We start from the raw sequence: 24,931 nt of genomic DNA, 5'->3' as shown, positions 1-24,931 counted from the left end.
TTGGGCGGGAAAGAGGGGTCGGGAGCACTTAATTAGGCCGGGGTTGAACTCGAAAGCCCCCCCCCCCCCCTTCCCGTAATCGCATTTCAATATGAATGACACTCGTGCATAGCGCTGTGTGCAGGTATTCCGTCACCTGGAGGAGGACCACTTCTCCCCGTCCGAGCCGCCCCGCGAGCAGCTGCTGCGGCGAGGGCGAAAGCTCGTCAAAAGGCGCCAGAAAGGTCCACACCGTCACACAGTGGGTCGAGTCAATTACAGATGTCGGACAAGAAGTTTTTTTTACTAAAAATGCAAATTTTTCATACTCGTTTCGTCACATTTTAAATTTTAAGGGGTACCTCTGGGAGAACATTTTCACGAAATACCAGAGGGACCACTTTCAGAACCTCAAAGTTTCGTATTGACGGAGTTAAAAGCGTGCAAGGTTTCCAAATTTTGTCCGACCTCTCCTATTAACTCGATCCATTGTGCGCCCTGTCGCACCCATTACGGCAGCTTTTGGGTAGAGTTAGAGAGAAAACAGGGTGTGAGAAAATTTTTTATAATCTACTTGAATGTGATGGAGCTTTAGCAAGCTTTTCCGGGCTTTAGGGCTCGATTTGTGACTTTTTTGACGTTACCATCGTTTTTGTCGCGAAAAGTTCTATGGCTACAAATTATTTATTCTCAAATCCCTCGCCCATGCTACAACCCCATTATGTTCACGACTACACTGGAAAAAAAAGTCGCTTGGATCTAGAGTCCAGACTCTTGAAAACATTGACAAGAAATAATACTCTTGATTCAATCGGATTTTTGCTTAAATCGAGAGTCAAGCCTCTTAATTTAAGCGGATTTCCTTTTGATTCAAGCAAAAATCCGATTGAATCAAGAGTACTTTTTCTTGTCAGTGTTTTCAAGAGTTTGGACTCTAGATCCAAGCGACTTTTATTTCCAGTGTAGCTTCTTAAGAATTTGGAGCTTCTGTGTGTACAATGCGTTCCTTTTCCTCCAAAAAATATGGAAAATCTTGATTTTTGAAAGTTTAATTTCCTTCCACTCGGGTCAATGGTTTTGACCCTGACCTGACGGGACAGTCGAATGACACCGACTCGAATTGAAGAAAATTGAAATTGCAAAACTCAGGATCTTCGGTGTATATTTTGCAAAAGTGGAACGTATTATACATCAATAGAAACGCCAAATTCTCGAGAAGTCAGTCGTGATCATAATATTGCCGAAAGATTTTCCCGATTTGAAAAAATTCATGGGTTCGATTTCGCATATTATTTTCCACAAAAACAGTCTGATTCGCTCAAAAACAACGCGGGAATATGTGGTGGTCATGCACTTTCTCTACTCGATGCGGACATTTGGACCACATTTTGCAATAAGAAACCACAATTTCTGGCTCTTCCATAAAAGCACCTTCCTGCATAGGGAAACCAATGACGCATATGATGTTTCTAAAATGAGCCAGAAATAGTGATTCCTTATTGCAAAATATGGTCCATTTCATCTATGGGTAGAGTACTTACATGGGAAAAGTTGCGCACGGACAAGTCAGTAATATAGAAGGGTAAGTCAGCTTCTAGGGCCCAAATGGGCAGCCAACCTATGAACTCAAACTATCCAAAATGATTCGTTATCACAACAGTTACGACTCGTCTTTTGTGATGTGCGTATTTGACTTAGTTTTGGCACAACGACGGTGAAACTTCTAGACCACGTATCTTGTTTGAAGTGTTTAAAAATCTCCGCTTTCAGTTTAGAGATTCATTCCTTGAAGTTTTCACTGAGTTAGCTTCGAGTAAATAAAGTGTCACAGGAAGTCTGTGACATCGCAAACCGAGATACGTGCTCTGGTATCGCCATCGATGAGGAGCTTGATGCAAAAAAAGCCTGGAATTTCTTCAAACTTTGTCTATTGATTACTCATACTTGAGCGCTTCTTTTCCCAAATTTTCAGACCTCCATAAAAATTTTTGGGGTCGCTAGGGGGGGGGGGGTGGAAGTCAAGAGACGGACTTTTGAAGAAAAAAAACATAAGCAGAATATTTGAAAAAAGCTCATATTTTATTCATTCATTATTTTTAGGAACTATTAATTGTTACAAAGAAAAAAAAAAATTACAAACACGTAAACACAAAGGTAAATGATAAAAGTTGTTATGATTAAAAAGGCACTAATTCGACTGAAAAAAATCACGCTTCATCTCGATTGAAGATCAACGATAGATTCGAGTAACATGATTCATTGGGTCCCAGCGCAACCCTTTGAATGATCACTGAGGAATAACCGGCTGTGCGAGTTCTTACTCAGATTTCTTTTCTGGAGAAGGATTTATGAAAAAAAGTGAAACATAATTAATATTTAAAATAAAGCTGCTTTACCCGTGCGCGTATTTTAGTGTATTTACCGAAGGAAATGCACTATTTTTTTACTTCGTTTTGTAGGAACTAAGTATTGTATCACAAAGGAAAATAAAATTACATGCAATTTGCAAAGACAAACGATTTTTGTTACAATTGAAATTAAACAATTTGATTGAATAATCACACTCAGTCTTAAATCTCTTTATCTTAAATATCACTGAGATCAATTATGGATGAAAACACCATGCGATATATTTGACTTCAGCGAAACCCTTAAGGTTTCAGAATGGTGCTTTGAGTATGCGGTGGGAGAGTAATGATTATTGATCATTCCTAAAACTATAAAACATTCTAAAAATGTAGTGACAGACAAGAATGAACTATAAACTATCCGAGGCACATACAAACAAAATTGAATACTAAAAATATGTAGTGTTGGACTACATTACTCCATGCATGTATTCTCATGGATGTAAGAGCTCGTGTTTGATTGGATTTAAATCATTTCTGTTAAAATCCGTCCAGTTGAACCACATTTTGGAAAAAGGAACTACAATTCTTGGCTCATCCGTGAAACACAAATGTCAGTAGGGTTGTTTTTAATCTACCCCGGAAATCGTAGTTCCTCATTGAAAAATGTAGTCCTATTTCACACAGATTTTACCAAATGGACTCCATTTTCCAATTAGGAATTACAATTTCTAGTTCATCCGTAAAAATACTTATAGGCATAGAAACACTGGGGTTAAGTACATACGTTTTTTGAAACTGAGACAGAAATTTTAGTACCTAATTACATAGTGTAGTCCAACTCCAAATGATGAAAAACAAACATTATTCGGTACGGCTATTATTATCTAGGAGTTTAAATGGGACTGTGTGGATTCAGAGTAATATATTCATCTTATTTTATTCATAGTTACAAAAACTCTTCATTTTTTTAATTGTCATATTCCCCTGATCCCCAGGGATGTACCTATTCATTTACGTACCTTCATCAAGAGTTTCGTTCCATCCCCTTGGGTATTCCCGTTAACTAAGCTTCACAGCATCAGACAAGAGATAATTTTTTCCTCGTTTTCCTATCTTTTACTTTATTTTTATCAACTCCGTAAAAAAAAATCTACGTTTTCTCCGCGGGTTTGGAGGGCAAAAAGGGGAAATTCTGGATTTGTGTGGGTGAGACAATTTCTGGCGACCGGGAAAAATCGGCACGGCAGATCATAAAATACGTAACGGTACAGGGGGAGGGAAGGGGTTGGGGAAAGCGTTACGCAGTCTTGTTTTTGCGTGTAAGAAGATAGGGACTTACGTCACAAAAGTAAATGGAGCGGTAGCGGGGGGGGGGTTGAAGCATACGAATTTAGCGTTACGTATTTTACAGACTACGACTTTTTGCCATATTTTGAAACCTCGGAGTGGGGAGAAAACAGATGCTCGATTTTGAAAGTCGACTCCCTGACAGAGACCCTGATATTCTGGGTCTTTTTAAGGTCCCTAATAAAACCGAGGTTTCCAGGGTTTCCAGTTCCTGGGTTACTCAGCTAGGACACTCTCCAAAATTCTGGAGTAGAATTCAGTGCCGTTGTCTATGGACCACCCAAAAAACCCGAGTGATATGAATGCGGAGCGGAATCTCTTCTCTTGCTGGAGTGATTTACACTCTGCCGGAGGGGAATCGACTCTTTTTGCGGGGTGTCACACGATTTCATAGTGCTAATGGAGAATTTGCAGGTATCTGAAAAAATGGGTAGACGAAAAAAAGTAAGGTACGCATACCTTGGATATCCTTAGTTTTTAAATTGAACAATTATTGAAGGAAATATGACAAAATAACATGACCTGCTAAAATGCATGCGTTTAAATGAAAAATACCGACAAATGAAGTCACAAGTCCTAATTTTTAGATCTATTTTTCTACGGTTTCCAAAAGCAGAAAAAATCTTGAAAAAACTACGAGCTCAGCTCAATAGGCACTCTCAGATGAAGCCATACTTTTTTTTTGGTAAAAATGCTCCATTTCAATCCGCATTCATATCAATCGGGGTTTTTGGGCGCTGCATGAACTACGGCACCGAATTTCACTTCTCGATTTTTAACTAGAGTATCTTTACAGGGAGAGTTTGGACAACTAAATAAGGAGGTTAGGTTTGATCAGGTCAAGTAGCTCTTGGGGCTCAAAAGTGTAGCCAACTTCTGAACTCGAATTATCCAGTAAAACTTTGATTCCGCTTAAATTTTCTCAGTTTCAAAGTTTCAATCCTTAAAAACGCTTGTTTGTGATGCGCATTCGGCCATATTGAGCAATCTTCCAAATGCATAGGTTGGCAGCGGCACTTTTCTAGTGATTTGCGTTTTTCACGTTGTCGTCCTTTTGGGCCCTAAGAGCTACATAAATCAAGTTGTCCATACTCTTCCCATAAAGGTACTCTATTTTCAACAGAGTAGGGTGCATTCTAATTAATTTTATTTCGTTGTCCTTGCACTGGAATAGCCGGAGCAGTCTCCTCCATAACTAGTCGGTTTACACGATCGTGCCGTTTCAAGTGAGAGATCAACCTCCGCTTCCTGGCGAACGCAGCCGAGCAGTGGTCGCAGGTGAAAACTTGGTCGCCTAAATGCAATTTCATGTGCTTGGTGAAGCTGCTCTTCTGATTGGTCGCGAAAGGACATTGCTCGCAAGAAAAAGGCGTTTCGCAGGAGTGAATCTTCATGTGCTGAGCTAAGCGGCTCTTCCGCCTAAAAGAAACAGAGCAATGATCGCATCTGTACGGATTTCCATCAGAGTGCTGTTTTAGGTGCGAGATCAAACTCCCTTTCTGAGTGAACGAAACCGAACAATGATCGCAGGTGAACGGTTTCTCGCCGGTGTGCGTTCTCAAATGTCTCTTCAAACTGTTCCCCTGATTACACGCGAAGGGACAATACTTGCATTTGTACGGTTTCACGCCGGTGTGTATCATCATGTGCCGATAGAGCTCGCCTTTGACGGGAAATGCAGCTGAGCAGTGCGCGCAAATGAACGATTTTTCACCATTGTGCGCTCTCATGTGTTTCCTTAGAGTCACCCGCGCTTTGAAAGACTTGTCGCAATGTTCACACCTGTAAGGTCTTTCGTTAGTATGGACTACCAAGTGCTTCGTAAGACCGTTTTTTCTGGCGAAAGCACTACCGCACTGCTCGCATACGAATGGTCTTTCTCTGCTATGCACTGTCTTGTGTCTCATTAAACAGTTTTTGGCTTGAAAGGATGCATCGCACTGATCGCAAGGGAAGGGTCTCTCACCCGAATGCTTCTTCAAGTGGAACGTCAAGGAACTTTTACAGGTGAATGACGAGGAACATTGCGGGCAACGGAATGGGTTTTCATCGCTATGACGGGCTAACATATGACTTTTGAGATTCCATTCTCCTTGGAAAGATGCGGGACACTGCTGGCAACGGAATGGTTTTCCACCCGTATGCACTCTCATGTGTTTTTGCAATTTACATGGATTACTGAACGAGTGGGCACAAAGATAATGGCAGCCGTACACTTTACCGCTATTCCTTCTCATATGTATTTTTAATTCAGTCTGTGTAACAAACGAGTCAGCGCAAAAAGTGCAGCTGAACGGCCTTCCACCACTATTACTGCAGCTCTGGTCTTCTGGTGTGACGCTGGACTGCGCACAGCTAGAATTGTTTTCGCTGTTTACTGCGAAAACTTGCGTTGGTATATTTTTCTCCCTGTGATCATTATACAACGGCATTTGACGAGGGGCAAAGCCGAGTGGAAGTGAGCCGTTTCTTTGATTCATACTCCGGCACTGATAGCATTCACACGCTCTGTCACTGCTACGTAAATCAACATGAAATTCATGATTTTGTCTTTGCCCTGCAGGAAAATGAATTTGACGGGCGTGCCTAAAATAATTCGCGTCGTTTCTTACCGACGCTAAATTTTCCTGATTGATGTTCATATTGAACGGTATTTGACGAGGTTCAAAGTGATACGTATTTGAAGGTGTAAGGGGGATTTCTATTTGATTATTGCGTCCGTTTTGATACACGAAGCCCTGAGATCCCGGGAAGGGGTGGCGTATCAGCTGTGGTTGGGGCTGGTTGTTCAGTCCGTGTAACAAACGAGTCAGCGCAAAAAGCTGGGGCTGAACATGACCTCTAAAAGGGAAAGTATCCTGTATTCCTGTCCTAGAAATCGAGCAAGAGGCAGGAACGTTGAAAGTTTGAGCTTTATCAAGTCGGGGAACGTTGTATGGGAAAGCCACCTCCGGGTTAGCGTGGATGTCACGCGTTTTCATTTGATGTGGATTTGAAAAGAATTCCTCTTCATAATTGCTGGCAGGTTGAATGGTCATTCTGGATGTGTTGGCGCCTCCAACTTCACGCGGGTTAACGTGAAGGTTGCGCGTTTCCGTTTGATGCCAATGCGGAAAGTGTTCCTGTTCATAACTGCTGGCAGGTTGGAAGGTCATTCTGGATGTGTTAGCGCCTCCAACTTCACGCGGGTTAACGTGAAGGGTACGCGTTTCCGTTTGATGCCAATACGGAAAGTGTTCCTGTTCATAACTGCCGGCAGGTTGGAAGGTCATTCTGGATGTGTTAGCGCCTCCAACTTCACGCGGGTTAACGTGAAGGTTACGCGTTTCCGTTTGATGCCAATACGGAAAGTGTTCCTGTTCATGAGTGTCGGCAGGTTGGATGGTCATTCTGGATGTGGTGGCGTCTCCATCTTCAAACGATGGTACAGCGCCATGGGGTTGGGTCGAGGAGCTCCTCATCAAAGGATGGAGATTGTTCCCTTTTTCAACCCTCTCTGAATCCAAGGACTGCGAAGGTATCTCGTTCTTGATTTCGATACAAGTGTGTAAGGTATTGAGCAGATCATCTCCAACAAATTCTTCTTTTTCTCCTTTCTTTATTTTAGGTACCAAATTGAAAATGACATTTGTGGGGAGATTTTCTTTCACGTCATGTTCATTGGGTGACAAAGGACCGTCCTCGCGTTTTACAACCTTCATCAGGGTAGAGTCGGCTGATTGGATTGAAGAAAAGGGCTTTTGTTCGATAATTTCGGAATGCTTCAGCGGAACTCCCAAATTTTCACTAGCATAGAGCACTTCATTTTTTATTTTGACTCCATCCTCGACAACCCTGTGAGGCTCGCTGACAGAGCATCTCCTAGGCTTGTCCATCTTTCAAATCACGTTAACACCCGGACATTTAAGTACCTGCAAACAAAAATACGATTACACATTAAAGTCGAGTCTAGGAAAAATAAATAAAATATAAGGCATGTTATAAAAATCTGAAAATCAAAGTCAGCGAACATTGTCAAGCAATGTGTGGAGGTAATAGCAATATATATGGGTTTGGGTTGGTAGCCGAGTGCTAGACATGTAAAAAATGTTTACAAAACACACTTACATTTTATTAATAAAGTACCGAAGTTTTTCGAGGCGGACGCCTCATCGTCAGGGTAACATCAAAATTAATATCACAAAGGCCGCTGCCATACTTTAAATTTCAAACTAGGTAACAAGTGATAACAAGCTATTAGATCAGTCTTACTTGTAAGTCTTAGCTGAAGCGCAGTTAAGCGCATTCATGACTGCAAAAATGTTAACGGAAATCGAAAAGGCCAGCGTGCATGGACGCTATTTCCATTTAAATCTTCCGTCACATTCTTACGGCGCAATGATACAATTATTTGAACTCTCCGGAATGCGTGAGGTATCACGCCGCATTTGAAGGCGTTTTCAAATCAGCCGAGTTCCGATACCCGGATTATCGTTTTGCATAGTTCATACTTTTTAGTTATATTCCGTACCACTCGTTTATTTTCAATCCTCGTAGAAAAATCACCCATTTGCTAATTACAATTCTAGCTGGAGCGCACTTCAGCTATGCATTCATCAGCGCAAAAATGTAAAAGGAAATCGACACGCCCAGCGGAGTCCGCTTAATTCAGATTTTCAAAATATGACCCAGGTTTTTTTATATTACGTGGTAAAGTTTCGAATTCTCCCATTTAAACAATGTGAATTTTTATTTTTTGTCATAGTTTATTTGAGCGTTCTACTGGGCCGATTTCCATAATTTTTGCGGTTATCGACAGATGATAGTCTATAGATGAGCTCGCTGCAATCAGATTTTAGAAAGATGACCCAGATTTTTTTATAATTGAGTATGTCTGGGAGCTTGGAAAGGGGGCAAAATTTGAAATTCCCGCCATTAAAAAAAGACGGGAATTTCAAATTTTGCGGTAAATTGAAGTAAGCGGGAAATGTTGAATCTTGGTGTGTTAGAGTAAGGTACGTGAATCGAAGGTGTGCTCCTTTACTACAGACTATCCAAAAGTAACGAAACGCTCCGTTCCGTTCGTTCCGTTTCGTTTCAGTCTCAGCGTGAAGTTTGAAAGAAATGCCGATTTTTTCATTCGATTCTTATTGGTCCAATCGCTCCCGGCCAAAGAGAAACTGGACAAATGAGACAAATCTCTTCATTCTTTTTGGTCGTTCTTTTGCCAAAGCGAGCCTAAGAGAGGGCGAAGCGCTCTCTGGGGGTTGAGCCGCGTAGCGGCCAGGGGGCATAGCCCCCTAGTATTCTATTATCCTGTTACGTGCGGTATTTTCTTATCATTTTCAGAGATTCCTACTGTTCCTCTGAAATGAATATTTGGATTGCATTTTGCAAGGAGGAACTACGATTTCTGTCTCACACATTAAAGCACCTGCTTAGGAAAAACGCCGTATGAAAATTCGAATTGCATATTCCCTCTCAGAAAGTATTAATTTTTGAAGAAAAATATGAAAATTTTCCTTGATATTTTTAGAAATTTCCGATCAAATTAAGATCACAATTCACTGAAAACTCGGAGGAAAAATATTTAGAAATATTCCCGAAAATTCGTGATTTGTTAAAGGCTATTTGGCAACGTTTAAGGCACATACAGCGTTCTTCCTTAGCACGGCAGAGGACGCCCAAAGTTAGAGGGGGCGGTAGAGACTTTTAAATCACCTTGTACTTACATATACGATTGCAAATCTAATCTCGACGTCATAAAAATGGCTCAGTTCTTTCTTCGTCCTGCAAAATCGTCAGTTTGCAGATCGGTGGTATTGATCCTCAGCTATCCATATAGGTTCGGTGGTAGTTGTTAAAAAAAAATTATTAAATAATGTAAGCACACTATTTTAAATGTGTTTAAATAGCAGAAAGCCAGTGTTGGCAACTTGTGGGAATCGCTCATTGCCTCTTAGGGATGGATCGTGTCTTCGAGATTGTCTGATTGTGTAATGAAATGTGGATATTTTATGCGGCTTGAAATGGGAGAGAAGTGTCGATATCTCAGTACTATCGGGCAACACTGTTTGCCGGGTTTTGCGATAAAATATGGATACTTTATTTACGGTTAGATGCCGGAAAAAGTAAATTTTTCACTACAATCCGTCGACGAAGATCGCTAAGTTTTGCGACAAAATGTAGATATTTTACATTGGTGTAAAGGGGGAGGGGGAATGCTCATTTTCCAGGAACAACTGACAACATTGGTAGCCAAGTTTTGCGTTTTTGATATTCTACATTGGTTTCAATGGGTTAAAAGGCTGCTTTTCAGAACTATCTGGCAGTGATGCCTAACTCCTTAGTGAAGTTCAACCAACGCGATTGAATGAAAAAATCAAAAACAAAAACAAAAGACAAAACCCCTTTTTCCCTGGACTTCTTGATCGAGAGGGAGGCTTCCAAAAATAAAACATGGAATAATGGTGAACTTGTGATTTCATAATGATTAAATGTATTTCAAAATGCAATAAATATAACAATTCAAAATGCAATAAATATAACAATTCATCCAAGTGTGAAACAATGGATTTGGCAAATTCTAAAAATAAATTCTTAAAGTCATGAAACCAACAAATAACGAACATTAAACAAAAAATATAAAAAAACTTTCACATTTGGGCTTATTTAAGACCAATCTTCTCTACAGCGTGATCCAAAATTCCCATACCATGTATATAACCCCTGGGGTTCTTGCCCCTTTTTAGGACTCTCTTCATGGACTTTTTTTTTGGGGGGGGGGGAGGGTTGCCAAAAGTACTTTCCTTTTATCTAAGGACACTCACAAAATTCAAAGTCTCTATCTTGGAACGGTTCAAAGTTACAGGAGTGATGCCTGGTGATGGCGAGGCGGAACTTTTGAATCGCCCTGTATAGTGATTAAAACCTGCAATATTTTTAACTTAGAATCAAAGATTTGCTCGGTTAGAGAGAACAGAAAATATTTAGAATAATAAACTATGGTTAATAATAACAAGAAGGTGTCAAAAGAGTTTTTGAAACGATTGCACAAAAACAAAGGTACGCGTACATACATATTGATACGTACACATGGTCGTGGTCTCTATTTTTAAGTTTTATTTTTTATTCACACAGTTTTGGTAACTTATCGATCGCAATTTTTCCCGGGTTTAGTCAGGAAGGGTGATGTCTTAGATGTGCTGGTTGAGGAACGTTGCATGTTTCTGGCACTAAAAAGAAATTCACACGGACACTGAAGGGAATATTTTATTAATTTCGCTCGTAGAGGAATGAAAGTTTGACGAATTTCCACTGCCACTGCAGATAGGATCTTGTGCTTATTGTGAAAATGCTCGGACTCATATACTGAACTATCATTATTCAATTGACTTTCTTAGGTTTTGATCAATTTTACATATTTTCTACTCTATGCTTAGTGAAGCCCCTGAACAATTTGTGTATCAAATAGCGATCATCAAATTGGTTAATCCAGAGTTGTGTGTTTGAAGGAAGGAAAGATCCTGCGCATGCCTTTTCCCCCATACTAGCTGAAGTGTATTTCATGCATGACAATTTACTAATGTACAAACGAAGTTAATTTTTGTACCAGAAGCCTTGGCTACCGAGATGCATGTTGATGGCCGAAGTACAAAACCATGAATCTCCAATATGGTATTTTAAAATATCCGCTCCTAGTCAATTTTTTTTAAGCATAAAATGTAATATCATCACTTGATATTTATACTAAACATTCCGCAAACATAGAAGACAAATCTAGGAAGGTTTCAAGACATTACATTTACTAGATTACCAAGAAAAAATCAAATATGACGGGAAGTCCGCTACGTTACAATCGGAGATACGTGGCTTTGCACTTAAGCCATTGATGTATTTCCACTTTGGTTTGATCAAGCTCGTTTTCTGCTTAAAGCTGTTTTTCCCCTGATTTTCAGGTGCTCATATCCAAAAGAGAAACCTATGTTTGCTCTCATTTCCCCAGGAATTTTTTGGGGAAAATTATGCAATTCAGAAAATCGATTTTTAATCGATTCTTTGCCGCGTTTTCTAATTTTAAATTTCAAAGCGTTCCTGATATTCACATTATCTTGTCAATCAAAGCTTCATGATGATGATTTAAAGAATCAAACATTTAAAAAGGGTAATAATGGCGGGTTAAGTGCAACAAAGATTAACCTTAATAACAAATAGGTACTTAAAATTGCTTAAATATTCGAAAACGTAATGGTCTCTAAGCGGTAGAAGAAGAGAGCCCCAGTTTCCGGCATAGATTTCCTAGAATTTTTCGGCTCCTGATGAGCCCCGTTCAGTCTCGGTCCTAGCCACCATGGCTCGAATAATGCTTCTCCAGCAGCGATTCTTTCCAGAAGCCAACGGAGCAAACGTCGCACTTGAACGGCTCCATGCCGACGTGGATCTTAATGTGCCTTCGGAGATTGGCCTTGAGCACGAACGTTTCACAACAAAAGTCGCAAGCGAACGACGATTTCCCACTGTGCACGGCCGCGTGCATCTCCAGGTGGCAAACCCTGCTGAAGGAGGCGGAGCAGCGGTCGCACTGATGTTCCTTCTTCTCCGCATGCACCCTCATGTGCCCCCGCAAGTTCGTCTTCTCCGAGAAGGCGGCCGAGCACTGATGACAGACGAACGGCCTCCTGCCCGTGGTGTGAATGCGCATGTGCTGCGTTAGACTCCAGCGCCTCCCGAAGGCGGCGGAGCACTCCTGGCAACGGAACGGCTTCTCCCCGGTGTGGCTGAGCAAGTGTCGCTCGAGAGTATGCTTGATGCTGAAGGAGGCGGAACAGTGCCCGCAGCTGAAAGGCTTCTTGCCACTGTGCAAACGGATGTGGGACTGGAGGTTGCTGCTCCGGTTGAAGGAGGCGGAGCACTGGTCGCAACGGTAGGGTTTCTCGCCGGTATGTATCCTTGCGTGGTACACCAGATCGCCTTTCCTCTTAAAAGAGGCGGGACAGGAGGTACAGAAGAAGGGTTTCTCGTTGTTGTGCGTCTCGGAGTGTCTCTTCAGAAGGGACTCGTTCTTAAAGGTCGCGTAGCATAAGTCACAACTGTAGGGTTTGCGAGAATTCATTGTTTTCGTGTCTTTCATGTTGGAACTGCGGGGGTTTTGGTCACAAGGAGACTTGGTGTTGCAACTGTGTGGTTTTGTCTGATTGATGGTGGACTGATGTGTTGCAACTGTGGTTTTGGTCATGATGCGAGTTTTTGTCCAAGCCGCTCGGTTGTTGGCCATGATGAACTTTCATGTGCTTTCTCAAGTTCACCTTCCGATTGATTGTAAAGGAGCAATCGTTGCACGTGAAAAGCTTCCCGTTAGTGTGGAGTGCCTGGTGATACTTCAAGATGTCCGCTCGGTTGAAAGAGGAGGAGCACTGGTTGCAGGTGAAGGGGTTCTCTCTGCGATGAGTTTGCATGTGTCTCGTCAGTGAAGCACCTTGGCTGAACGCGTACGGGCAAAGCTTGCAGCGGTGAGGTTTTTCGCCGGTATGAGTGAGGGAGTGCCTGTTGAGGTGCCCTCGTTGTCTGAAGGTGGCCGGGCATTCGTTGCAGACGAAAAGCCGCTCGGAGGTGTGCGTCAGGATATGCCGGTTCAAGTCAGCCTGTCGTTTAAAGGTAACGGGGCAGTACCTGCAGATGAAAGGCAACTTGCAATAAGTACAAGAGCAGGGGAAATTGTTCGTATGGGCTCCCCCACGCTTCCGGATTTTATCCGGGAAAAGATCCACCAGAGTCACGTAAAGTAGCTTTCGATGGTTGATGTAATTTGTTCTTGACTGTGTTTCCTGCTTGATGATGGGCAAATCAATCACATCCTGAATGGCATCACTTACGGTATCAGGAAGTATGCACTCAGATGTAATTTCTGAGTGATCTGGTGTAATATCATTATTCTGCGCTTTACTATTGTCCGAATCATAAGTGATAATATCTCTCTCCAGGAAGCTTTTAAACTCGAACGAAAACGACAAGGGCTCGTCTTTGATATCGTTGTGACTGTGTAATGAATCGACGCGCACGGTATCGATTGGGTGATCGATATATTCCTCCTTCACCTGGAGGACCGGGAGAGTAATTTCCGATTCTGCTCCTAGAGAGTTCTCGTCCCGGTCACTCAAATCAGGCTTAAGCTGTACCATGTTTTCAGCAATATGAGGATTATTTTGTTGCTCTGGTGCTACGGTTCGCTCATTCAGTGAAAAATGCCTATCTTCGCTAAATAAAGCTTCCGTCGTGTGAACCGCATGGTTAGAGACATGGAAATTTCTTTGTAGCTCAGCTCCTGAAGTATATTCACCATGCAATGAATGACCATTATTGTCAGTATGCTGCAACACGTGGTTTTCAACAAGAGTTTTTTTGTGCTGCTCTGAGAGTGAGGCACAGTAATCATGTAACGCATTACCCTCTTCGCTTTCTGGAGGCTGCAACACAAGGTCAGTAACATAAGAAGTATTTTGCTGCTCTTCTACTGCAACAGATTCATCGAGAGACGAGTGACCATCCTCACCTTTTGGAAGTTGCGACACCAGGTCAGCAATATATGGCTCTACCACCCCAGCTTTCTCATCAAATGACAATTCGTCAGCCTCACTTTTGAAGAAAGGCAAATTCCCCGACTTTTCCCCCAATTTCCTGACCTGATGAAGTTGCCGGGCGATTCCCGGACAGTCATCAGGTTCATCCTGCGAGGATGCGCTTGGTTCGTCCGATCCGATAAACTCTTGTTTAATCAATACCTCGGTATCGTCAGGATCGAATCCATCCACACCATTTTCCGGCGGCATCATTTTATTTGCGGTCGCGAGTGATACCTCGACGACGATGATGAGGTGCCTTCAACAAAAGTTCATCGTCTAAGATTACAAGACATTTACGCCCAAGAAAGTAATCGGCACCTGCGAACAGAAAAACAAAAGAAGTTAAACTCGTGTCAGTGCGAGGTGCATTTTAATAGTCAAACAATGGATAAAAATAAAAATTATTTAAGCCAAAAATTGACCGCGTTAAGCAGAAAGGAACCAAGTCACGGTAGCGGATGCCAAATTGAACTGGGCTATTTAATATTTTTACATGAAAGTTGTGGGGATTTTTATGCAACTTTCAGTGCATTGTCTGCAAAGTACGAAGCAAATTCCTTGAAATTCTTAATGGAATCCGCACAAACGTTCTCTTGTAAAAAATTAAATTGCCCGGTTAAATTTGGCGATTGCTAATGTGGCTTAGTTCCTTCCTGCTAAACAGGGTCCATATTTCATTCCTGCTCAAATCCAAAAACAAATTCTACACAGCATGATAAAGGTACAGGAAAGAAAGGGACAAGTCACATCAGTTATTTTCCTACCTGCGATTACCATTAATTAGGCCTGGTTTCAGGTCAATTAAACAAGTCCGGAAAACCGGGTGAACCGGGAATCTCTAGGAAATTGAATGAGGTCTGGGAAAGGGGGTAAAAGTAGGAGAATTTTACGAAATTAAAAAAAAAAAAATAGACGTTGCTCATCAGTCATCATTCGGCAAGAGGTGGCGTTGAGCTCCAATATAACTTTTGCCTCCCTCGATTGCATTGCTTAAACTGTGAGCGCGGAGTCTCTAAAATAAATTGTCTCTGCCGGCAAGAGACTGGAGTTCATCCTTGTTCTCGAATACGCGACGCAACCATTGTTGCCAGATATTACTGAAAAATCAGCACTTTTTCATTCAAGTCCGTGTGATATAGAAAATATTTTACCGCATAATCTGGCAACTTTGCGCAACACGGTGGTGGCGGCGCGGCAGGTCAAGTGTCAACGCTCCCCACAGCTTCAACGCGAGTGACATGTTGCACCAGACGGAATCTGATTAGGATCCGCCCAAGGTGAAAACTGCCGAGCTAAGGAAGAACGCCGTAGGAGCCTCTAGACGTTGCCGCATTTCATTTGAAAAATCTTTAATTTTCAGGAAACCCTGTGAATACTTTCCTCCCAGTTCTTTGGAGAAAGTCCGCTATTTGATCGAAAGTGTCCGAAAATTTCAAGAACAAAATTCATTACGTTTCCGAAACATAAATACTTTCTGGAAAGAGATTTGACAACATTCGAATGTTCATACGGCGTTTTTCTTTAGCACGGCAGGAAAGCTTTCGGACATCGCGCCGCGCGTCGAATTCCGAATTCGACCCGGGATGCTCTTATGAGATCAATCGGATGTCATTCGGATAGTTACGTGGAGACACGGAGACAATACGGGGCATTGTTGCCATATTATGCTGAAAATTCAACACACTCCTCATTTAACTAGATGTAAACTCTCCGCGTTTATCTACACGACATGGCAACCTTAATACAGGGTGTCCCCAAGTTGAACGCAAATATTTTCAAAATCGATATTTAGGATCAAAAAAAGACTTTTTTATTCCTGGTGTAACGATTTCCCAGAAAATCCCCTTACTTCAGAGTGGCAGGCCCTCCCCAATAGCCCTCTTTAAAATATAATTTTTGCTTTTCCTCCTGTAAAAAATTAGCAACACGAAAGGTTTATTCGTTCCTTGCAAAGCACACGTCTGCGGGATCTATCGAGAGATGACGTTAAAAAGGGAAAAAAATACACGAGGTAAAACTTTTTCATGAATAGATGTGCAGATAAAACACACAGCCTCCATGACCGAGTAATAAAAAAAGCTTTTTTGCATTTAAAAATTTGCGTAAACTTTTCCGCGAAACTGCGAGCGCGTGTTTTTCTAGTTGGATGACGCTAGCCGGTTTTTAATGGATACATCGGATGATTCATCACCGATTCATCGAGTAAAGCGAGCAGCCCCTTCACTTTTCGGACACTGTTGCCGGGTTAACGGGAAATTTTCCGATCAATACACGAAAAACAGAAAATTCAGCCGAGGATTGCACACGGGGACACGTTTCTTTAGATTTGATCATTTTCTCACTTTTTCGAGTTTTTAACGATGTGATAGTCTGTTCATCTGCTAACATTCTCAGGACTAGCGGACTGACAATTGAAATTGATAGACAAAACATTCTGATACATGTCACTTAACCGGAATTTCGCACAGACCACGATTCTCACATCAGAAATTAATGAAATCAACTCTTAACAAAGATATTGACGTTTTTATACAACATTGCTGACAGGAAATTTGAATTTGCCGGAAACAAAACACGCAATACTCTAAGTGAGTCAAATCGCGCTCTACAACAGTTTTGGTGAGCCTGTTAATCGAGCAATGTTTCCTCTCCTTCAGCTGTTTAGAGTGTTAACAACAAGCACCGGCTGAGCTAAAGTACCGAGATTGAGGTTGCCACATTTTAAAACCACAGAGACTGTTGCGGCAATGTTCAGTGCTCGATTTGACTCACGCATACCATTGTGTTTTCATGAGCGGAAGGTTTGAATTCACGCATCAAGAAACATTAAATATCTTGGTTGAGAGTTGATTTCAGTGATTTTAGATGCGCGAATCGTGTTTTGCGGGAAATTTTGATGAAGAGACGTTTATCAGAACTCTTAACTTGATACATTGTCTAGCGGTCCGTTCGATTTAAAACATCTAGAAATTCCAAGAAAAATGCATGGTACAACTGTTTCCGCAAATAAACTTTCTATCACAAGAAATTTGACAACGATCAAATGTTCATAAGGCGTTGTTCTTTAGTGCTTCAGAACCAGCATGCTACCGACCGTGCCAAGGAAAAACGCCTTAAGAGCCTCTGGACGTTGCCAGATTTTCTGCAATAATAACAGAATTTATCGGGAAAATGTTGAATATTTTTCTTCCAAATTTATAGACGACTTTCTTTGCATTTGGATCGCCTTACGCAGAGGGGTACCAAGCCATGTCAGCTTTTGCCAAATTTAACGTGGCGAGTTAATTTTTCACAAGAAAACGGATGAGCGGATTTTGCGTGCAAATTTCGGTGAATTTTATGCGTAGTGCGAGGCAAAATCCTCAACATTTTCAATGGAATCCGCACAAACTTTCTCTTGTTGAAAATCAAATTGCCCAGTTCAATTTGGCAACAACGGATGTGACTTGGTTCCTTTCTGCTAAACGCGGTCCATTTGATCTAAAATATCTAAAAAATTCAGGAAAAATATGTATAACTTTCCTCAAGAATAAGTGTTTTATCCGGGGAAATCTGGCAAATCTCGAAAGTTCATACGGCGTTTTTCCTTAGCACGGCAGCATGAGTATCGCGGACACGGTGGAACAACTTTACGAGCTCTCGTTTTGAAATCATCAGCTGAATGCGCGTGTAAATAAATGAGCTCTTAGAATTTCCCAGAAGAAAAAAATTGATTTTTTCCTCGTCTTCATCCTCCTCTTTGCGCGAAAAAGATCCGGATTTGTATGATTTTTTCCTTATCTTCATCGTTCTCCTTGAGCGAAAAAGATCCGGATTTGAATAGGCTGTCCTATTTAATCCACCGAACCAAATCCAAAAAACGTCTTATTTAGACAAGCAGCATCCACTTTCATGCATGTATTTTTAAATCGTCCAAGAACTAACGCTTCTAAGAACAGACGGGAAGGGCTGGCTGGAGACAGGACGTGCTCTGCGATAAATCGATTGATGTCCCATTTGAACCTACGGAAAAGGATCGATGAACTGGGTGTTCGCGACGAACACCTTAATAATAGATTCTTTACCATAGCCTCAAATGGGGAATGGACCACTGGACAAGGTACGACTACGAATTTCAGTATTCTGATTCATGTTTCATATCAAAAATTTTACGTAGAACACGATGCGCACAACGAAAATTACTGAAATCAACTCCTTCCGAAGATATTTAATGATTCTTGATGCGTGAATTTAAACCATTCGCTCATGAAAACTCAATGCTCTGCGTGATTCACATCGCTGCATGATTCACAGTCTCCTGCGATACAAAAATCTGGCAACCTCAATCTTGACGCTTTGGCTCAGCTATAGCAAATTGCTGATAGTTTGAACAACACATGGTGGGAAATGAACATTGCTCGATTGAGAAGCTTGCTGAAACCGTTGCAGTGCGCGATTTGACTCACGTAGAGCTTTGAGTTTCTCGAGAGCGGGCAGTTCAAATTCCTCGTAACCAATGTGAAATAAAAACGTTAATATCTTCGTTGGGAGTTGGTTTCAGTAATTTTCGTTGAGTGAATCGTGTTCTACGTGAAGTTCTGGTTGAGAATCATGTATCAGATCGCTTAAATTCGTACCTTGTCTAGTGGTCCATTATCGATCGTCGATCATTCACGCCTCGACATTGGAGGAAGAGCGCTGCGGGGCGATTATTGAAACTGATAGACAAAGCGATAGACAAAGATGACATAGGAAGTATAAAGCAATTCTATTGGTTGAAATGGGTGGTTCTCATCGACTAAGGGGGAAAATGATAGACTAACTGTCGGGTTTCTCGTGGGTTGCCGTTACTTAGTCGATTACCTACCTTCTTTGTCCATTGCAACAACCCGTTTCCACCAATAGGATCCCTCCAAATCCCTTTTGTCGTCTTTGTCTATCGCTTTATCTATCAGTTTCAGTAATCGGTCCGCAGTTGATGGATTCAGTAAGCCAGGGCATTATCGATCATGTAACGTTGATTACCAGGCGCAGGTTTAGCGCGAAATTGTTGGGATTTTAATCAGATGTGGAAAGTTTATATAAGGCATGGTTAGGCTGCGAATTTAAAATTTAAATATGGGCAATGCGCAGCAGTTTAGAAAGTCATTTAACGACTTGCATAAAATGTGTAGTGCTTTAATTCGTTCTATCTGAAAGAGTAATTTTTGAGGGCAAAAACACGGCTCGTAAACAAAAGCCGATTACAGGACCGACCATAGACGAAGCGATTCTTCGGTGTGAGAAGCTGATCAAAACTTAGTCTCTCTCAAGTTAATTTTACTGGGTTTTTTTCCAATTTAACGAAGAGGCATTGGGCATTGTCCGCCAAAAGTAAAATGAATGAATTGGTGATAAGGTTAGCACGTGCACTTCGGATTGTGCCATAGCAGCTAAAATTATTCGTAGCTACGTAAGTTGGAAATATGCAAAGAGAGGTAGGTAATTACCGGTAGAACTTGAGTAAAATAAGCGGAAAAAACCACGCCAAAGTAATTATCATTATAATTAATTACTTTATTTGCGGGTCTTCTAACCCCTTTGGCCTTTAAAAGGTTCGGAAGTAATTACGGACAGAAAATCACCAACCAGAATTGCAAAATTAACAGCTTATGAAGAAAAAAACTAGAAGAAAGAAAGCAAAAAGTAGCCCAAGAAATTATCAATGTAGGTAATTAATAGCTTCGTCCACATCGTCAACGGTTTTCAACTATTACGATTTTGTAAGGTCCAGGCAGAAAATGTGCTAAGTCGCACAATTTTGCCAGAGGCAGCAATAAAAGAGATTGATAAGCATTCAACCATCGTTTCAAATAATTTTAATTCAAGAGCAATGTAAAGATAGATTACATTGTGAATGGGTATCGAGGTTAATTAAAACCGATAACTTAAGTTGCAACGTTGAGAGTTTTGTGTCCAGCTGCGGTGTCTAGAATTCTCAACTTTCTTCACTTTCTGATTATTCTTTTTTTATTGTATTCTATGATTTCCAGGGGAAAATTTCCCGATGGATACCCGAAATTTCCCGTCATTTTCCTGTTGATTCTACAGGGATGGGGACAGATTTTTCTGCAAAATTCGGGGAGAAAATTAACTTTTCCATTTTTGTGTGATTTTTTGATGCCGTATATGTCAACGCAAAAAACTAACTAGGTATTAACATAATTGGATAGAAATTCCTTGAATTTTCCGACAGTTCGCTGATTTTTTCTTCTTATTTTTTATTTTCCCCGATTCCACGATAAAAATTTTCGAATTCTTTAGCTTTTATTGACCTATGGACACCAGAGGCGGATCCAGCAATTTTGCAACACCGGATTTCTTCCATTTAAACCTATGCTAAATAATCGATTCTTGTCGAAGCACCTGGCCCCTTCAAGAATCGATACATTTCCGTAGATTTAAATGGAGGAAATCCGGAAATGCCAGATTGCTAGATCCGCCAATGGTGGGCACATAACCTCTTCTGAGGGACACACGAACCCTAATGTAAGTATGAACTTCTCATGATACCTGCTGATAGGAAAATTATCGCACGTCATGTGAGTGTCTCGACGTCAAAAATACGCAACTTCGTACGTGATTAAACCGGGCAAAAAATTAGAGTTAACATACAATAAAAAAAAACTTGACAAAGGAAAAGTGGACGAAAAAATCTTTAGGCGATAATTTTTTTCAGACGAGGAAAACTGCATTGTCGCCTTGATTACGCATTGTCTTCTTTCAAAAATTCACGGTTCGTTGACAGTTGCGTCTTCAGAGGCCTGACGGCATTTTCGAGCGACGTGACGCATTCTGGCTGCACGAGGAAACATTTTCGGTTGTAGTTACCGGGACAGAATATAGGAAACCTCCCTTTCTTCCGCATGACGTGTGCGCGAGAAGATACGAACCAAAAACGAAGATAGTTCAAGATTAAAAGTTTCTTTTGCGTTTCCTCAGACACCATGCGGGAGCTAACGTCCCCTCCACCACATCATTATTATTATGATTATAATATTTTTTTCCATCTCGCAAGATTTTTTCCGGTATTAAGAACCCGAGACGAGTCGAGGACTAGAGCCTTGCTCTTGGGCCCTTCTCTTTTCCTAACCATTAAAAATCTAAGAAATTGAAAAGAGAAATCAGAAAAACAAGCGGGAAAGCTCTAATACGTAGGCATTAGGGAAGCGCTCAGCTGCATGCTGCATTTCGATGGTACGGTAACGCAAAAGCTGTGTCATACGAAGGCGAATTTTAACAGGTTCAGAGAAAGTCATTACCGGTGGAGAATATTTCGGATGAAAAGAACTCGATATCTGGACTTTCAGACATAATAATAAAACAAGCAGGAAGCTCCAACGCATTGGCGTCGGAGAGCGGCTCTGGGGGCAGTAGTTGTAGTCAAGAATGAGGGCCTAGACACATTTTGTCATTGATGTACAATCCGACAACTGTCGATTCATGTTTTGTAACTTAGCAGATTTACGTAGCCGGTGTATAAATGTGTATTGGGCTTTGATATGGCGAATACATGGCATTATCACTTGTTGTATACTTTTAATTTTGAAAGCTCTTTGGAGGTCCGCTTCCTAAAAAATCTCTGGTTGATAAGTCGTTTAGCGAGGCTGCAAAAAATTTGCATTTTTATATCTGAAAGTGTAGGTATTGGTTTTTTGTATAATTGTTTTTTTGGATTGCTGGAAAAGTAACGCATACTTCTATAATTTAGGACTGAGTCAGGGAAATATAAGGTTCGTTAAATAGTAAATATTCCTAGTACCGTGTGACACTATTGTTAACGAAAAGTTTTTGCAACTTGTCAAAGAGGTTGTTGAATGATCTTCGAATAACTTTTGATGAGCTAGAGGTAATGGTTCTATCTGCAGCTCGTGGACTTCTGTACGATATTGTCCAGAATCATCTAAATTTTCAAAAAGTGTCCGCTTGTTCGATACCCAATTTGCTCATTCATGCATACAAGGAGAAGCGCATGAAAGCTTTAGCAGACATTTTGGAGATGAATCAAGAATTAGATGAAGAATTTATGACTTAAATCACGGCACCTTAATCACGGGATGACCTTAATTACGGCAACTATTTATTGTCCATGAGATGCAGATGGTTCCATTTCCCTAGCTCATCAAAAGGTATTCGAAGATCAATTTCATCAGCCACCCGTACGAACCACGTTTCTAGTGACCCGTACTTGCTTCGCACGTATGAAACATACAATCAGAGAAAACAGAATTCATCTTACAATAATCAATAATCAGTAGGACATGAATCGTTGCGATGTATAATACGACATTATAATGCGGCATTACTATTGTAATTCATTTTAATGTTTAGGGGCATTATAAATCATTATTGCCACGTCGGAATGAAATGTTGTAGACTGAATTGAAAAGCATGTTGGCAAAATTTATTATAAAAATAGTATAACATGTAGGTACATAACATAAAGGTAATACAAATTAAATGATTAGAGCGTGTATATTTCATTACATTATAGGTATATTACAATCATTTTTGTCATTGTTGGAAATTTTGATTAGTTTGAATTTTGATAGTTGATAGTTGATAGTTTGAGAGTTGAAAATTTGGTTATTTTATTTAGTTAAGGTGATTCGATAGACGCCATATTTTGTGTCAGAATGGCATGCGACATATCCCATCAATTGGTTCCATTTTTTCATTTACTCATCATTTTTCTCCAATTTTAAGTTTCGCAATTCTGTTTTCAGGAGACTAAAGCACTCACTTATCAATTTGTATATTTATATTGAGTTAAGGGTAGAGACGTATTCCTCACCGGAATTGAGGAATGGAGGTGTTACAGTAAGTCCGGCATTAGGTTCCATTTCGACATCAGCGACGATCAACGCTACGATACTGGAAGCCAGTCTTCCGATATTAAATCCCTAGCGGGGAAGAAAAAAAATGCCTAGATTTCGCTAAAAATCCCTAAATCCCCAGATTTGCTCAAATATACTTAAAAAATCCCTAGATTTTGCAAAAAGCGCCATTTTTTTATGAAGAATCATGATGTCATTCGATGTAGCGATTTGCAATATTTAAATCTGATTGGCTCGTTTGAATTTTGGCGCTCTCTGAAAGCAGTGCTAATCCAGACCAATAAAATGAAAGAATATTAGTTGATTTCTTATTATTAACAGGTTGAATGCAGTTGAATGTCAAGTACATCGAAGGACGCAATCGTTTTAATTTCCGGCTTATTTGCGGGGAAAATAGTGTTGCCAAAAAGGCCTACAAAATATAGATGAAAAAATGTTTTCGATTGTCGAAGCTAGAATTGAGGTTAAAAAGTTGATTTTTGGTAACTTTACCTCATCAAAAAAAAATCCCTAGATTTCCTGAAAAATCCCTAAATCCCTGGAAATTCCGGAAAATCCCTAAATCTAGGAATAAACTCTTAGACATCGGATGGCTGTTGGAAGCATTAGAGTCAACATTTGAAACGCTGCTGCAGAATTTGCCGGGAGTATAATCGAGTGTTGAAAGTCAGTAGAATTGAACAATGTAATAATTGCTTTCCGAAATAAGCGTTATAATAAAAAAACAACGAATCTGAACTGTTAATACTGGAACACACCTTCTGTAAATGTACCTTGCGAGAGATAAGTAAAAAAATAGATGTACTGGAGGAGAAGTGCTTCTCCACAGAGTTTGAAGAAGGAAAAAAAATGCCCAAATTTACTTACTTCAGCATTTTCGGCAAAATCACTGCAATTTCCGAACCTTTTTCTGGCCAGGGGCCAAAATTAAATGATTATGAAGGGCCACTTAGATGTTGTAGATAAAAATAGGACTGTTGAAAAATTCGCCGTTTTCAATAAATATGTACCCGGAATGGAAGACATCTAGGGGAAAATTGTTACGATTTTCCGATGCAAATATTTTCCTACAATCTATTTTCCTGCGTTTTGGGATTATACGTACTAAGCAGGCTAAGGGCCCGTTCGCCAAAACTAATCGGAACTGTATGAATGAATTGCTCCTTTTAAAAATCAAAACAATATCGAATTGCGATATATTACACAGTTAAGATAGGGCTATGTCCTGTCGTAAGCGGCGACATAAAGTCGATATCATTTCAATAATCGCCCCAATGGCCACGATAGTTGTTAGACGTTTACGGTTTCCCTGGTAACCTTTGTTTGCTATCAGCTGATATCGAGTAAATGACTAGGAAGCTCCAACCCAGTGGTTAAAGCTTCCTTAACCGCGAAAACTTTAAAATTCAAATTTTCAAATTTTGAACGTAAAGTACATTTTTTCCATCACGAGATAAAAGCACAAACAAGTTTTGAATTGTTGACTGTATCACCATGATTCCAAAAATACAATACACAACATAGCATTGACTAACAATAAAACAGTATGCAATAAAATAAAGTCATGACAAGGAACATAGCCGAAAATGGCGCCGATTCCCATCAACCAACGCGCGGTCTCTACAATGTAACATGCTGCATTGATACTCCCCAGCTGGGACCGTCCGGAATAGCAGCTCTAGTGCAAGCACCAGAGCCGCTAATAACTTTAAACTTTCCAGCAAAGAAAACTTTGGGAACGTTATTTACTTCGTCCGCTAATTTATATTTAAAAACGTTAAAGGGGGTATCATCAGCTGGT

General features: G+C 40.6%; 1 protein-coding gene across 1 annotated transcript in view; it reads right to left on the bottom strand.

Moving 5' to 3' along the window:
• Positions 1-12,808: 12,808 nt before the first annotated feature.
• The window catches only part of LOC140225569 (uncharacterized), an 80,359-nt gene continuing 68,236 nt past the window's right edge, over positions 12,809-24,931 (bottom strand). Inside the window, exon 2 of the mRNA XM_072304823.1 lies at positions 12,809-14,593. Coding sequence (XP_072160924.1) covers positions 12,809-14,485 — 1,677 coding nt within the window. The 5' untranslated portion in view covers positions 14,486-14,593. The remainder of the gene's footprint in view (positions 14,594-24,931) is intronic.

The sequence above is a fragment of the Bemisia tabaci genome, chromosome 10 (assembly GCF_918797505.1).
Source record: "Bemisia tabaci chromosome 10, PGI_BMITA_v3".
Classification (NCBI taxonomy): domain Eukaryota; kingdom Metazoa; phylum Arthropoda; class Insecta; order Hemiptera; family Aleyrodidae; genus Bemisia; species Bemisia tabaci.
This window is presented reverse-complemented; position numbering and strand designations above follow the sequence as displayed.